Raw genomic sequence first — 15,513 nt, 5'->3', positions numbered from 1 at the left:
AAGATCATGTGTGGATCCCAGATGTTGAAACAAGAAGCTGCAAAGTTGAAGTTGCCTTGGATTCTCCAAAATGGTAGAGATGCCAGAGCCATAGGATGCCGGCCCAGGCAAAGCTTCTAACAAGAAGTAAAACCAGCTCAAGAGAGAGAAGTGTGTTGCCGTGAATAAAGCAGAAAGGAGTTGGAGATCTGAAGAGGGCTTTGACATCAGACATAGAGATGAGAGTTTGGAGTTTCCCCACCTGGTTCTTGGTCTCGCTTTGGTCTAGCATTTCCTCACTATGTCATTTTGGAATGGTAATGTATATTCTGTGATGTTGAATCTATGTGATCTGCCTTTTGATTCGTATAGGGGATTACAGTTAAGGGATTGCATGGATTTCAGAAGAGACTTTGAACTTTGGAATTTTAATATCGTTTGAGACCGTTATAGACTATGGGACTTTTGATATTGGACTAGTGTATTCTGCATTATGCCGTGGCTAGGTATGGCCCCCATAGATTCATGTGTTTGAACAAGCCTATGGGAGACAGGGATTGAAATGCGGTGGTTTAAATAAGCTTGAGCCTGAGAGTGGCACTATTAGGAGGTGTGGCTTTGTTGAAGTAGGTGTGGCTTTGTTGAAGTAGGTGTGGCTTTGTTGAAGTAGGTGTGGCTTTGTTGAAGTGGGTGTGGCTTTGTTGAAGTAGGTGTGGCTTTGTTGAAGTAGGTGTGGCTTTGTTGAAGTGGGTGTGGCTTTGTTGAAGTAGGTGTGGCTTTGTTGAAGGAAGTATATCACTGTAGGGGTGTGCTTTGAGATGCTTCTCCTGGCAGCCTGGGAGACAGCTTTCTCTTAGCTGCCTTTGGGACAAGATGCAGAACTCTCAGCTCCTCCTGCACCATGACTACCTGGATGCTGCCATGCTCCCCACTATAATGATAATGGACCGAACCTCTGAACATGTAAGTCAGCCCCAATTAAACATTGTCCTTTATAAGAGCTGCTGGGGTCATGGTGTCTCTTCGCAGGAATAAAACACTAGCTAAGATACCTCTCAAGCCCTGGGACCACAGGCATAAGCCACCACACTCAGACCACCTCAGTGTTACAGGCCAACTGAGAAGTCTCTCCCCCACAGCAGCCAGCCAGGGAGGCACAGTTGGCACTTGGTAAGCCTGCCCAGATAACCCGGGCTCACCTACTGCCTGGCACCCACCTTCTGGAAGTCCTTCTTGGAGATGAGGCCACGGGGATCCGTGACGTAGTCCTGGAAGGCCTCAGAGCCTACGATGTCCTTGAGTTTCAGAAACATGTCGAAGAACTTGAGGATCATCTCCACATTGGACGAAGATTCCACAAGCATGTCCACCATCTGCCGGGCAATCATGCCGTTCACCACATTCCCTGCGGGAGACCTGGGTCAGTGCCACGCAGCAGAGAAGCCACCCATGGCTCCCTAGGACCCACCCACTAGATGGGCACTTCCTGGCCCCCTGCCCTGCCTCCAGGAAGAGGGTCATCACATGATCTGTGGGGGTGCCATGACCACCTTGGTTTTGATAGATTGGGTGGAAAGATCATCAGTGAAGATAACAGAGATCTAAGTCAGCAGTGGGGGCCACGTGCTGTGTCAAGAATGCCTCAGGAGGACCTCACAAGGAAACTATTGCTGCAGTTTCCCCGGCAAGAAAGACTTACAGGTATATAGCTGCTAAGTAGTCAAGGGAGGATTTGCACCCAGAGCTTTGCGAGCGCTGAGCTCACACACTGAAAAGCTCCGTACTAATGAAGCTGGGTATAGAAGCACACGTGGGAATGTCAGCATGTGTGAAGCCAAGCCAAGAGGACTGTCATGAGTTCTGGGCTAGCCTGGTCTATAGAACCCCAGAGGGCATTGGCAGGTTGTTGTAAGCTACCAGGTGGGTGCTGAGAACTGAACCCAGGTCCTCTGGAAAAGCAGCCAGTGCTCTTAATTGCTGAGCCACCTCTCTAGCCCTAGTTTTTTTTTTTTTTTGTTTGTTTGTTTTTTTGTTATTTTTTTGTTTGTTTGCTTTTTTGTTTTTTAATGTATATATGAGTGCTCTATCTCCTGTCTGCCTGTAGGCCACAAGAGGGCACCAGATCCCATTACATGTGGTTGTGAGCCACCATGTCTTTGCTGGGAAAACTTCAGACCTCTGTAAGAGCAGCCAGTGTTCTTAACCGCTGAGCCCTCCAGCCTAGTTTTTGTTTCTTTGAGATAACTTTTTTCCCATTAGGACAAGCTGACCTAGACTCAGCATGTAATTCAGGTTGTTGTTATTATTATTGTTGTTGTTGTTGTTGTTATATCAAACGAAAGGCTTTAAGTTGCTAAATTTGGTGCAAAGCCGATACATGAAATCACTATCCATGTATTATATTGGTTTACTTAATAAATCTTAAGTTCATTGATAAAGTCTTCAGGCAGCTCATCTTATTAAAATGTCTCTGTGGAATCGATACATTAGCATCCACAGAGTCAGGGCTGAGCTCGTACACAGAACTCGGAAGATGTCTGCTGACCTTGTCCGGCAACCTCTTCACCACTAACGCCCTTAGCATAATGTCAGGTGGGGGCTCAGAGGTGGGGTCTCTCGGGTCTCAAGCACCATTCTTGGGCTGGCCTGAAGCTCTGTGCGGCTCCCCATCCCCCCCCGAGTGTTTACCTTCCAGGAGGGACAGCAACATCACCACCATGTCCTTCTGCAGGTCCAGAAGCTCCTTCAGCAGTTCTATCTGGCTGGAGTCCTAGAGAGCACACACCAGCTCTGAGAGGCCGGTCTCAGCGGAGTGCCTTCCACTGGTTTCAGGTTTCCTCACCTACCAGAGGGGCCTAAGTCCTCTTCTTTCTCTCTTACCTCTGAGGGAACCCGCGTCCAAACGTTTTTCTCGGAAGCAGAGGAAGGGCAGAGAGACAAGATTGTGGGGTGGGGTTGGCACCCAGGGGCGGGTGTGTGAGGGGTGTGAGGATGGCAGATAAGGAAATTGGGAGCCTTAGAGAGCAGACATTCAGGGCAGAGACAGACAGACAGATAGACAGACAGACAGACAGGGACAGATGCTGTGGACAGAGAGTCAGATCTTAGGAGGATGAAATTCCAGCATGGTGCTTGGTCCATGGGGACGGTTGGTCATGCTAGAGCTGACTGTGATGGATGGGTGGGACCATGAGGAAGTGCAAGAGGAACGGGCACTGGTGAGGTAGGCAGCCGTGCGATTTCTGGTTGCCATTTGGGGACACAAGTACACAGTACATCCCCGGCCACGGAAACCTCCGTCAAAGCCTCCCAAAGTGGCACCTGTGTGATACTGAGTCACACACGAGTACCATGTTTTTACTTACACACGAGTTGTGTGTGTCCCTTGCCACCTTGCTAAGCTGTTCATTCTGACCCCAATGCAACCCACAGTTCCAAAGTTTGGTCTTCTGACCCAAGGTCCCAATAAATTGAGATCCCAGTATTGCTAGGTTAATTGCGCCTGGGCTCTGTGCCTTCCCATGAGCCTGTCTCGTCTTAGATGCCACAGCAGAGGGGGTGAGCTGTCATTCTGGCAGAGCTCAGGGATCGAACTCCACATCCTGGCTCTTGGAATGAACACATCAGTGGGTCTGGCCAACCAGAACTTTCTTCCCTCGGGCTGAGATCACTGGCAAGCACATGATCCAAGAGAACCTTGGGTCTTTTATTTGAAACTTTTAGAAAAGACCCGTTTCCCACTCCCTGGAGCTGTTAGTGCGGTGAAGAGAAGCCTGGTCACCATTTTTTTCTAGGCCCTAACTAAACGATTCTAGGCAGAGCCACAACCCCAGCCCCTCACTGGAGGATTTTAGGCAGGGGCTCCACCACTGAACCACGCCCTCAGCCCCTCACTGGAGGATTTTAGGCAGGGGCTCCACCACTGAGCCACGCCTCCAGCCCCTTACTGGGGATTCTAGGCAGGGGCTCTACCACTGAGCCACACCCCCAGCTCCTTGTATTGAATCTCTCTTATAATTTGCATCTGATCCAGTATTACAATAATACTTGGAAGTTTGTTTCCACCAATATTTTAAGATTACACCAACATCATATGTCAAACTGTGCTGAGAAACCGAATTCTCAGTTCAATTCCTTTCAAAGTCAGATGGCATCATACAGGGTCATCATCATACACTGTGGCAAATTAGGTCTCTCCTTCCTTATGACATTTGTGGGACATTTAATGGAATACTTGTCTGCCACCTGCCGGACAATTATTGTATTACACCAATGCATCTGCCCAGTTCGTGTCTAGCACCCCATGGTTGCCTGCAGTGCACAAACTTGCCTAACTGAACACGGAAGCCTTGACTAAATCTACTAAGCAGAAGCACACAAAATGAATGGAGTGTGGGGGGCGGGGCGTGCACGAGGCTGCAGAGGAGCAAGGGGGCGGGGAAAAGGAGAGGGCAAGTATTCTAGGAGCGGGATCCTTACATCATGGGTGCTTGGTACGGGAGTCTTCTGCGGCAGGCAGGGTGAAAGAAGGAACACTCCTTCAGCCCCTAATCTAGAAGTGTAGTCCCACCCTATTCCCCAGAGCTGGAAGAATCTGGGATGACGTCATTAGAAGGAAAATGATCTGAACCAGTCATAGGAGAGTTCTGAACAGGAGAGATGGGCTCCAAAATCAAACCAATGAAAGTATAGGTGGGAAATGAGCAGATGGGTGGGGCAGAGGAAGAAGCATGCAGAGGACCGATTCAGAAGGAGGGGCTTTGGCCATGGGGAGTGAACCTGTCTGGAGCATGCGCAGAGCACTAGGGAACCGACCAATGGGACAGGGGAGCCTAGGGGATGGCTGGAGGCTAAGGGCTGATCTCCGACGAACTCGAACCTGGGCCAGCTTCATCATCATGTGCGCGAACACGTGCAGGAAGCCCACCACAGCATCCCAGAGGCGACTATGCGCTAGGCTCTGCTGGTTTCCGGTGCAGGGTCCCTGGGGACAGAGGGTGGCCTGAAGCCCCAGCAGGAGTGCCGGATGCGGGCAGCTCTGCCTCCACAGGTCCCGAGGGCGGACCCTACCTGGATGTACTCGGTGAGGCTGTTGAACACTTGTTTAGCTACGGACATGGCTTTGGAGAAGTTTCTCTTTCCCTGCTCCTCGATGACATCCTTGCCCGAGTAGTACCAGTAGAAGTCACTGATGGATTCCTGTGGGCCCGGGAGGGCACAGAAGGTGTTGGAGTCATGCTTGGAGCCTCGGGACCCTGGCGCAGGCCTCCCCTCCTTACCTGCAGCCGCAGGAGGTAGTCCACTGTGCAGATGATGATGTTGATGGTGGTCGTGTTCCCAGTCTGTGTCCGTAGGTAGTTTTGGAAATCTGAGGAAATGAACAACATGTTCATTCAGTGGGTGCCCGTGACTGGGGAGACCCTGGGGTTTATTCATTTAGGGTTAGGATTAGAGTTCGTATTGTGTGCCTACGGCGTGCCAGAAGTCAAGTCTGAAGTATGTGTGTCACACAGGGATGGAGGGTCACATATCACACACACACACACACACACACACACACACATTTAAAGATTAGTTTATGGGCCGGGAGAGATGACTCAGTACTTAACAGTATTGGCTGCTCTTGCACAGGCCCTGGGTTCAAGTCCCAGCACCCTATAGTGGCTCCCAACCATCTGTAATTCCAGTCTCCAGTGATTTGCGCTCTCTTCTGGTTCCCTCGAGAACTGCATGCACACTGTGCCCATACAGTACGTAGGCAAGATATCCCATACACACACACACACACTAAAAAAAAAAAAATTATTTACTTAGGTATGGGCATGATAGTCCCTGTCATTAATTCCAGCACTAGGGAGACAGTCAGGTGGGTCTTTGTGAGTCCGAAGCCAGCCTAGTGTATTGGGCAAGTTCCAGGCCATTCAAGGTTGCAGTGAAACGCTCTCCAAATGTTTTCATTTGTTTATCCCTGAGAGGTGGGAGATGCTTGTACGTGCAAGATGCTAATAAGGTTAGAAGCCAGCTCTATCCATCCACCAAGTCGGTCCTGAGAACCAGTTCAGGTCAGGTCATCAGACTTGGCAGCAAGGCCTTTTATCCACTGGGCTAACCAGCCTTCCTCTCTTTGTCTCTCTGAGACAGGGTCTGGAGAGGTGCCTCAGACTAGCCTCCAACCCTCGGACCTCAGACTCCCACCTACCAGAATTACAACTGTGTAACTCTCACACCAGCATCAAATGCTTTTATTTATATTAATTAGGTAACTAAGTAGGTTTTTTTTTTTTTTTTTTAAAGATGGTTTTTCCGAATAGTCCTGGTTGTCTTGGAATTAGCTCTGTAGCCCAGGCCGGCCTTGAATCCAGAGATCCGGCTGCTTCTGCCTCCTGGGTGCTTGGGTTAAAAGCATGTGTTGCCATCCCCAGTGTCTAACTGTTTTTAAATTAATTTTTCCTGAACAAATATTTAATGGGTGAGCAGAGGTAAAGTTCTCCAGTGTTTCTCCTTCTCTTTTGTTTTGCTGCATTTTGCTTTGCCTTGCTTTGTGAGACATGTACACCAGGCTAGTCTTGAATTTAATGTGTAGTTAGAGAGGCTGTCAGATCCCCGGTCCAGCCAGTCTAAGAGATAAAGGTACGTGTGCATATGGCAGGGGACACTTCCAGTTCAGTGAGAAACCCTGTTTCAAGACTGTAAGGCAGAGTGACAACAGAAAGACACTTGATACACCACAGTCACACACACCACAGACACACATCACAGTCACACGCATCACACAGTCACACACATCACAGTCATACACACCACATTCACACACATCACAGTCACACACACCACAGACACACATCACAGTTACACACATCACAGTTACACACATCACAGTTACACAAATCACAGTTACACAAATCAGTCTCACACAGCACAGTCACATACATACATCACAGTCACACACACCACAGCCACACATCAGTCACACACATCACAGTCACACACATCACAGTCACACACACCACAGACACACATCACAGTTACACACACCACACAGTCACACAAATCACAGCCTCACAGCACAGTCACATACATACATCACAGTCACACACATCACAGTTACACATCAGTCACACACACCACAGTTACACATCAGTCACACACATCACAGTCACACACATCACAGTCACACACATCACAGTCACACACATCACAGTCACACATCAGTCACACACATCACAGTCACACACACCACAGTTACACATCAGTCACACACATCACAGTCTCACACATACCACAGCCTCACACATTACAGTCAGACACACCACAGTCACACACATCAGTTACACATACCACATAGTCACACACATTACACAGTGTCAGAGATACACAGAAACCTCTCATAGACACACACACAAAGACAGACACACACACAAAGACAGCCACACACACACTTTCCCTCTGTATAGCCTGTAGCTTTCTGTGTCCTGTGTCCTGTGTACACACAGCCATGGGCGCACGCTTGTCCTGGGGAACAGCCGCAGGGAAGGTGGTCAGGCTTCGGGCTGCTCTTGGTTTCTGGTTTTGGAGCTAAAGTCTCCCTGGGCAGCCGGGCAGCCTGGACTCCTGCCAGAGTCCCAGCACTGGGTTGCAGGCCTTTGTCACCAGGCCCAGCTTCACTGTCCCTTCAGTGTAAGCTGCCTGAGCCGTACGGAGTTTATCTTTCCGCCGGCACGGTGTTTAATCAGCGTGCTGCGTCACACTGCACAGTGTAAAATTGGCAGAGCGTGTGAAAACTCTCGCTTCTGCTAAGAGAGGACCCGCACATCTCCTGGGAAAATGCTTTCTGTGATAAGTGAATAAATCAAATACATCCACTCTTAAACACCAACCAATTCGTTCGTCTGTGGACTCTGGCATCCAGCCTGCACGGAGGGCTGCCAAATGCCTGTGGGAAAAGCGAGTGTGACCAATTGCCCATTTGGGGAAATTGACTCCTGGCCAAACTGGATTTGGCAGAATGCCGGTGAGGAGTTGCACGGGCTGGAGTGAAAGTGAAGCTAAGCGGTTTGCTTCCAGAACTTTCAGAAGCCAGAGGAACTTGTGACTATTGTTGGTTTCTTTGGGACAGGTATCACGTCGCCCAGGCTGGCTTCACACTACCCATGTAACCAAGATGGCCTCATATTGGTCCTCACGCCCTGCGTGCGCTTCTTCGGAGAGTAGAGAAAGCAGAGACCAAGTCTGGGCAAGGTTTGTATGCCCGGAAGAGGAGAGATCAGGTGACTTTTAGAAGCCCCGCCCCCTGTGCCCCTCCGCCCCGCCCACCCTCCCCTCTCACCATTATTATGACCCTCGCAGAGCAGCTGCAGGAAGCGGAACAGGTCCTGTGTGAACTCATCATCTGCCATGACTTTCTCTCCTGGGTGGGAGGAAGGGGACCCAGGAGGGGTCAGAAGTGCCAGGACACAGCACACACACACGCATGCAATCCATGCACACTGCACACGCGTGCACAACGTATGGGGTGCTGGAAGGAGCAAGCAACACTTCGAAGACACTGTGAGGGCCACCGGCATTTAAGACACCAGCCAGTGAAGCTAGGGTCTCAAGTGTCTTTCTACATTAGTGTCCCTCCAATGTCACCACTTGTGTGACATCCAGGAGTGACCCAGTAGACACTCAGCAGCTGGTATAACCCTGAGCCGTACTCCAGGCTGCCGGGGTTAATGGATTATAGAGTTGGGGTCACTTGCACACAAGGTTCTGGGCAGGGGAGGACGGGGCTAAGAAGAGATGGGGATTGAAAGACTGGCCCCAAAGCCTCAAAAGCAGCCAACCCAGGAGAAGGAGAGGGGAGGTGTGTCAACATGGTCCAATCAGAATGGACATCTGAAAGAAACCAATCACGGTGAGCAGTAAGGGCTAGGTTGGGAATGGACCAATCAGAGCAGGCGCAGAGGGCATGCGCGGCACCAATCAGAGTGGTTGCCTCCAACAAACGAGGACCACCAGACTAGGTTCGGAACGCACAGCGCAGAGAGGGTGGGAATGGGGGAGGGCTGATTCCACCCTGGACTGGGAATCTGGGTTTGGAAGCCCCCGAAATATCCAGCTGAATAGGGACCTTGACTGTCCTTTCTAACTTCTGCGTTACATTTGGGGAAAGCTTACGTTAAATAAAACTTGTTCATTATGCCACTGGCCTCTGGGCTCGGGGAACCTGAAGGGGTCACCGCCCTGACCTCCCTGACTGTCCCAGATCCTCAGCCCCAGGGGGTATTGGGGGTTAGAAGGGGGTCGGTGGGCGCAGCACAGCACAGGGTGGCGGGGGAATTACCGTTCTGGCGATTGATGACTGGGGCAGCCAACAGGATGGGAGGAGGAAGCAGGAGAAAAGAGGAAAAAGAGACAGAGACGGACAGAAGTACAGGGACATGGGACCAAGACAGACACACAGAGAGAAACGAGCACAGGGAGAAAGACGGCGAAAGGAGGAGACAGGAGGGCATGGGTTAGCAAGGAAGAGAAATGAGGGGGGAGCGAGGGGAAGGGGAAATGGAGTAGGGAGATAGAACATGAACGAGGGAGAGAGAGAGAGAGAGGAAGAGGAGTGGGGGGAGAACACAAGAGAGGCAGGAGGCAGAGGTCAGGGTGAAAGTTAGACACGTCAAAACACAGCAAAGAGGAGACTCGATTAACCGGATTAGGAACATTAATGAACGGCAACCATAAAGAGACTTGGGGCACGTGGAGGGTGGTCCACGTGGCGATGGCTGAATGACACCCATGGGAAGGGAGACCCTGGAGGCATAGGGGTGGGCCCAGGATGGGGGGGGGATCACAACCCCGGGGGGACCTACTAAGGGGAACTCTTGGGAAGAGGGGTGCCTTGCAGGACTGGGGCTATGGGCAGCCAATGGGGCAGAGAAAGGGATCTTGAGAAAGGTGATGTCCCAGGGAGACGGGCACCCGGAAGAAAGTCTCACCCGTTCCATCCTCGTTCACCATGCCCAGCCCCTCTGCCTTGTTCTGCCTCTCAAAGGCATTGAGGTCCAGGACACTGAGGAAAGAGATGACTGACGTGAGGAAGGTCCGGTTTCTGTCTCGCATGGCCTGGCAGCCCCCACCGCGGCAGATGAGCCATAAAGGCCAGGGCATTAGAGATAGCAGACGGAAGCTATGGCCCCGCCCACTTCTCGAATTCCACCCTTCACCCCTCCCTCGTCTACCTCCTATTCAATCCCTCACCCTCTGCCTGTACCTCACCCTGCCCTTCACCCTCTGCCTGCACGCCCAGGCACCTCCTGCCTCTATCCGCGCCCCCATCCCCACCCCATCCCACCCCTGTCCTCTTTCTTAAGCCTCCGGCCCCCTGGCCTTGTGAAGTGGGTCTAGCAAGAAAGCTGAAATCATGAAGACACAGAAAACCTCAGTTAGCAAATCCTACAGAGGGGCAGAGAAAAGTCAGCTGACAGCAAGAGAGGAGAGAGAAATGGCAGATGAGCCCTACTGGGACCCTCCCGCGAGTTGTCCCTAACCAGGGTTCCTCTCGTCTGAGCCCGTCTTGCCCTTCCCTTTGTTGAGACAGGGTCTCATGCAGCTCGGGTTATCCTTACACTCCCTGTTAATCCTCCTGCCTCTGCCTTCTGAGAGCTGGGGTCCCAGGCATGTATCGGATCTTATCCTCTCCTCTATGTTGGGGAAGGAACTCAGATCTTGCTAGGCAGGTGCTCTGCCGCCAGGGTACAACGCCAGCCCATAACCCAGTCTCAGTCCGTCAGTGTGTCTGTCTGTCTGCACTCCAAGCTGGCCTCAGACTCACTCAGATCCTCCTGCCTCTGCCTCCCAAGTGCTGGGGTTAAAGATGAGCAGCACCACGACCCCACAACTTGTGATGGGTGAGATTTTTCTTTCCACGTCAGTCCCCCTAGTAAACCCTTTAGTATTTGTATCCTCTGTGTAGGGCCCTTTCCCTGGACCGGGAGAGTCTAAGAAGAGCACCGCCCCCCCCGCCCCCCCCCAAGCAGAGCAGAACCGGAGGAGAGACTTAGCGCCCCACCTGCACGTCTGCATTAGCGCCTGGATACTCTGGAAGAAGCCCACTTCCTTCTTGTCCTTCAGGTATTCCAACATTTTCTGCAGCGGAAGTGGCAGGAGATGGCGGTGGGAGCCACTCAGGAACACCCATCGGCCCCCGCGCCCACGCCCACCCCCACTTAGCCCCTCCTCCCAAGATCCTGCCTGTTGGGTTACCTGCTGTACTTCCGCGTTCCCTCCGTTGAGGATGGAGATGCCCAGCTTCAGGGTGGAAGACACCATGGCACCCGTTTCTCCTGGAAGTCCCAGGGACAAGGCCAAAGAAACCAATCAATGTTTCCACCCGACAGAAAAACTACAGTAGGCGCAGGAAGGAAGGAGATGAACGGGGCTCTATGTGTGACCGAAGAGTGGAGGGGAGGCTTGGAAGACAGACATGCCAAAAAGTCTGCAGGAGCTGGACTGTGTTTGCAGGCTGGGGGCATGCAGAGGGGGCAGGGAGTGGGTGGGTGTACCAGGTAGGATGCAGCGGGTGTGTTCACAGGGGGAAGGGGATGCCCGGGATCGGGGGGCGCATGGACGGCACCTTTGCAGGCGCTGATCATCTGCAGTACCATCTCAGCGGCACCCCGGTTGTGCAGCCTCGACTGCTGGTACAGGAGCCTCTGCTTCTCCATCTCCTTTTCCTGAGGTTGGGAGCAGGTTTGAGAGTTCAACAGCCTAACCTGGGTGCCCAGGGTCTGTCCCTCGTCTGTCTTCCCAGCCCCAGCCTCATTGGCCAACTCTCCGACTGTGAGGTCCCTTCCGTGCCCCAAGGGGCTGACATTCTGTTTGTCACCTGTACCTGGCTCAAGTCTGCAGACCTCCAGCAGCTCAGAGCCTAACGTCTATGAAGACGCCCGTGGACAAGCCCTATGCTATGCTCCTGTCACTCTCTAACGGAAACCTGGCATTCCTTCTGCTGTGGAAAGGTCATCAGAACCCTTACTACTGTTACCAAGAAGAATCACAAATGCACCCACGTCACATTACTGTCTCAGACGTCTTGAAATATCATGTGATGTGCACCATAACCTCTTAATTAACCCCTGCTACACCTTGCTTCAGATAGCTAAGTAAAAGGTGCCACCAAATTCCAAATTTAACTTTTTAAAGATTTATTTATTTATTTATTATATATAAGTACACTGTCACTATCTTCAGACACACAAGAAGAGGACATCGGATCCCATTACAGACGGTTGTGAGCCACCACGTGGTTGCTGGGATTTGAACTCAGAACCTCTGGAAGAGCAGTCAGTGCTCTTAATTGCTGGGTCATCTCCCCATCCTGCGGTTGGTTTGTTTTGACAAAGACCTTACAGTGTAGCCCTGACTTGCCTGGAACTTTTGGCAATCCTCCTGCCTCAGCTTTCCAAGTGCTGGTATTACAACCATGTGTCAATATGTCCAGCTTCTGAATTTTTATTTTAAATATATTTTAAAGGGTGTGTTTATTTTAGGTACATGTATGTGTGTGCACACCTGTGCATGAGCACATTTCAATGTCTTTGCGGACATTTTCCGTATGCATGCAGTACCCATAGAGAACAGAAGAGGGCGCAAGAACAACTGGAACTGGAGTTATAGGTGGTTGTGAGCCACCATGTGGATGCTGGGAACTGAAATTAGGTCCTCAGGCAGAGCAGCCAGTGCTGTTAATTGCTGAGCCACCTCTTTAGGCTCTAAATATCTCTTTCCCTCCTTCCCTCCTTCCTTCCCTCCGTCCTTCCTTCCATCCTTCCCTTCTTTTTTTTTAAAGCACAAGTTCCTCATGAACCCTAGGCTGGCCTCAAAGTTATAGTTCTTCTGACTCATCCTTCTCAACACTGGGATTACAGGTGTGTGACACCACAGCTGTATTCCTTTATCCTTTAACTTTCTCGGTCACTTTCTCCTCTGAGAATCCTTCCCTGATCCCCTCTCACTGTGTCTGGGCTGCGGTGCCTCCGGAGCTGGCCCCATCCTAGCCCCACCCTTCACCTATGCCTCCCGACACCACAGCGAACACCTGGTGTTGTTGAGGTTTGTGTTTTGGCATCTTTCATCCCCAAGGACAGGCTTTGTTGCCACCGTGCGCCCAGATACAGCGCTCGGGTCCTATACTGAATGGACAGGAGTCAAGAGCTCCCGACCCCTCCTCCAGGATGCCCTCATGCCCCTACCTCAAAGGACACCTCCACCTCCTCTTCTTCACCTCCTTCTTCGCCATTTTCTCCGCCCTCCTCCAGGTGGCAGCTCTGGGGAGCAGCATCAGCTGGTGAGTGAGCCAAGCAGATGACCTGGCCACCCTTCAGGGGCCCCTTCAGTTTGTGGGAGAAGGGAACAGCCTTCAGGGCAGAGGCAGGAGCTCACCTTTGCCATGATGTCAGCGTAAGCCATGTACAGGTAGTCCTCCTCCAGTTTGCTGAGGAAGAAAGCAGAGAGACTCGCCCAGTGATGACAACTTCCTAACTTTCTTTTTTTAATTGAGATAAGGCTTCTGGTGGCCCAGACTGACCTCAAACTCAATATTCAATGACCCTGAGCCCCTCACCGTGGTGCCTGCACCTCCCGAGGCCTGGGATTCCAGCTGTGCCCCATCACGCCCATTTTATTATGGTGTTGGGGATCGAACACAGGGCTTCAACCATTCTAGACAGGTAACCTTCCAACTGTGCTACAACCACAGCCTTTTGTTTTGGGGGCAGATTCTGCAGATGTAACCCAGGCTGGCCTTCAACTCTTCTGCCTCATCTTCCTTAGAACTGGGATTACATGTATGTGACACAACGCTCAGCTTGAGGTTATCCATTTTATAATAGATTTTCCTCTTTGCTTTAGAAAGACGGCAGGTGCTGTCCCTGTATTATCTTCACAGCAGTCCTATCAAGGAGGTATAGTACCAGCTCCATTTTACAGATGTAGAAACTGAGTCACAAAGACCTTGGCTGGCCAAGGTTGTACAACTTGCAGTGGAATCCAGCCCATTTAGAGTAACATGGAGTTCTGAGTCTCCCTCAGATGGGAAACAAGACACTCGGCTTCCCCATGCCCCTTGCAGCCATAGGTGGATATCAACATTTTGGTCACGGGCTATGTGCATAAGCCTACCGGGGAGAGCTTCGCTTACTGGAGAAAAGTGGCTAAAGGTCTTGCTGGGGTGGGGAAGGGAAGGCTTCCCCCTCTTCCTGTCTGGCACGTGGCCATGATGTGACTACCCTCAGCTACATCATCTACATCATCTCCCCCTGCCATGCTTGTCCAGCCATGATGGGCTGAAATCTACTGAAACCATCACCCAAAGGAAATCTTTAGAGACAATGTTCCGGTGTGGCACCCCAGGCATGAATCCTAGCACTTGGGAGACTGAGGTGGGACAATCGAGAAATCGTTCAGAAAGAACAGAACCAGATGGGGTGTGCTGGCACACCGGAGACAGAGGCAGGAGGATCTCTGTGAGTTGTAGGCCAGCCTGGTCCACAGAGAGCAAGTGGACAGGGCTCTACCTTGTTTCAAAAAGTGGAGGGAGGTTGGGGTGAGAAAGGCAGACAGTAAATACTTTACGCCTTTCTGGTCAGAAAAGTCTCTGAGCCTTAATGCCATCTTGTGTCGGAGTAGACAGGAAGTCTTAATGAGTAAGTGTGGTTACCTTCCGGTAAAACTCTTCAAAAAAACAAAGCAAACGAAACTAATCTTTGCGGCCCTTAGGTAGCTTTTGTGAGGTTTGGCGCTTAAAGTGGCAAGTAAGAAACCAGTATGGGGCTGGAGAGATTGCTCAGGTTAGAGCACTGGCTGCTCTTCCAGAGGTCCTGAGTTCAATTCCCAGCAACCACATGGTTGCTCATAACCATTTATAATGAGACCTGGTGCCCTCTTCTGGCCTGCAGGGGTACACGCAGGCAGAACGCTGTATTTTTTAAAAATTATTTTAATAATTAAAAAAAGAAAAAAAATTGATATAGACTGTAAGACTCAAGCTAAGACTGACAGGAAAAATGAGAAAAACTGTGAGTCCCTGCCGGTCACCCTGCTCAGCCCCAGACACGCTACAGCTTGATTTCATGTTAGAGAAAAAGAAATCCCTATACGTTTTCTTTTCTCTTTCTTCCTTCCTTCCTTCCTTTCATTCTTTCTCTTATAAGGACATTTAATCGGGGCTGGCTTCCAGGTTCAGAGGTTCAGTCCATTATTACCAAGGTGGGAACATGGCAGCGTCTAGGCAGGCACGGTGCAGGAGGAGCTGAGAGTTCTACATCTTCATCTCCCCTAAGGGTTTTCATTTCCTCAGCCACAAACTAAATGGAATTGGAGAGGGCGTGTGCATGTCAAGTGAGCAGTATGGTGCCAGACACAATAAACACTCACAGATACCACTCTACTGTTAATTTTTAGTTTTTGTTTATTCGAGACAGGGTTTCTCTGTGTAGCCTTCGCTGTCCTGGAACTCTCTCTACAGACCAAAGATATCTGCCTGCCTCTGCCTCATGA

At 50.9% G+C, this 15,513-nt stretch overlaps 1 protein-coding gene across 4 annotated transcripts in view; it reads right to left on the bottom strand.

The window, feature by feature from the left end:
- RYR1 (ryanodine receptor 1) overlaps nucleotides 1–15,513 on the bottom strand; it is a 120,606-nt gene that overhangs the window by 32,817 nt on the left and 72,276 nt on the right. For 2 of the 4 annotated variants that reach the window (XM_080908926.1, XM_080908927.1), the window contains 13 exons: nucleotides 13,399–13,450; nucleotides 13,209–13,283; nucleotides 11,591–11,690; nucleotides 11,221–11,300; nucleotides 11,027–11,103; nucleotides 9,954–10,027; nucleotides 9,305–9,322; nucleotides 8,306–8,386; nucleotides 5,259–5,347; nucleotides 5,050–5,178; nucleotides 4,859–4,963; nucleotides 2,668–2,749; nucleotides 1,197–1,384 (listed from right to left, as the gene is read on the bottom strand). In XM_080908926.1, the coding sequence (XP_080765052.1) occupies nucleotides 1,197–1,384; nucleotides 2,668–2,749; nucleotides 4,859–4,963; nucleotides 5,050–5,178; nucleotides 5,259–5,347; nucleotides 8,306–8,386; nucleotides 9,305–9,322; nucleotides 9,954–10,027; nucleotides 11,027–11,103; nucleotides 11,221–11,300; nucleotides 11,591–11,690; nucleotides 13,209–13,283; nucleotides 13,399–13,450 (1,150 nt within the window). The remainder of the gene's footprint in view (nucleotides 1–1,196; nucleotides 1,385–2,667; nucleotides 2,750–4,858; nucleotides 4,964–5,049; nucleotides 5,179–5,258; nucleotides 5,348–8,305; nucleotides 8,387–9,304; nucleotides 9,323–9,953; nucleotides 10,028–11,026; nucleotides 11,104–11,220; nucleotides 11,301–11,590; nucleotides 11,691–13,208; nucleotides 13,284–13,398; nucleotides 13,451–15,513) is intronic. The other 2 variants (XM_080908928.1, XM_080908929.1) reach the window with 1 other exon arrangement.

This window comes from Micromys minutus (genome assembly GCF_963924665.1).
Source record: "Micromys minutus genome assembly, chromosome: 32".
NCBI lineage: Eukaryota > Metazoa > Chordata > Mammalia > Rodentia > Muridae > Micromys > Micromys minutus.
Note: the sequence above shows the minus strand (reverse complement) of the source record. Positions and strands in the feature narration are given on the sequence as shown.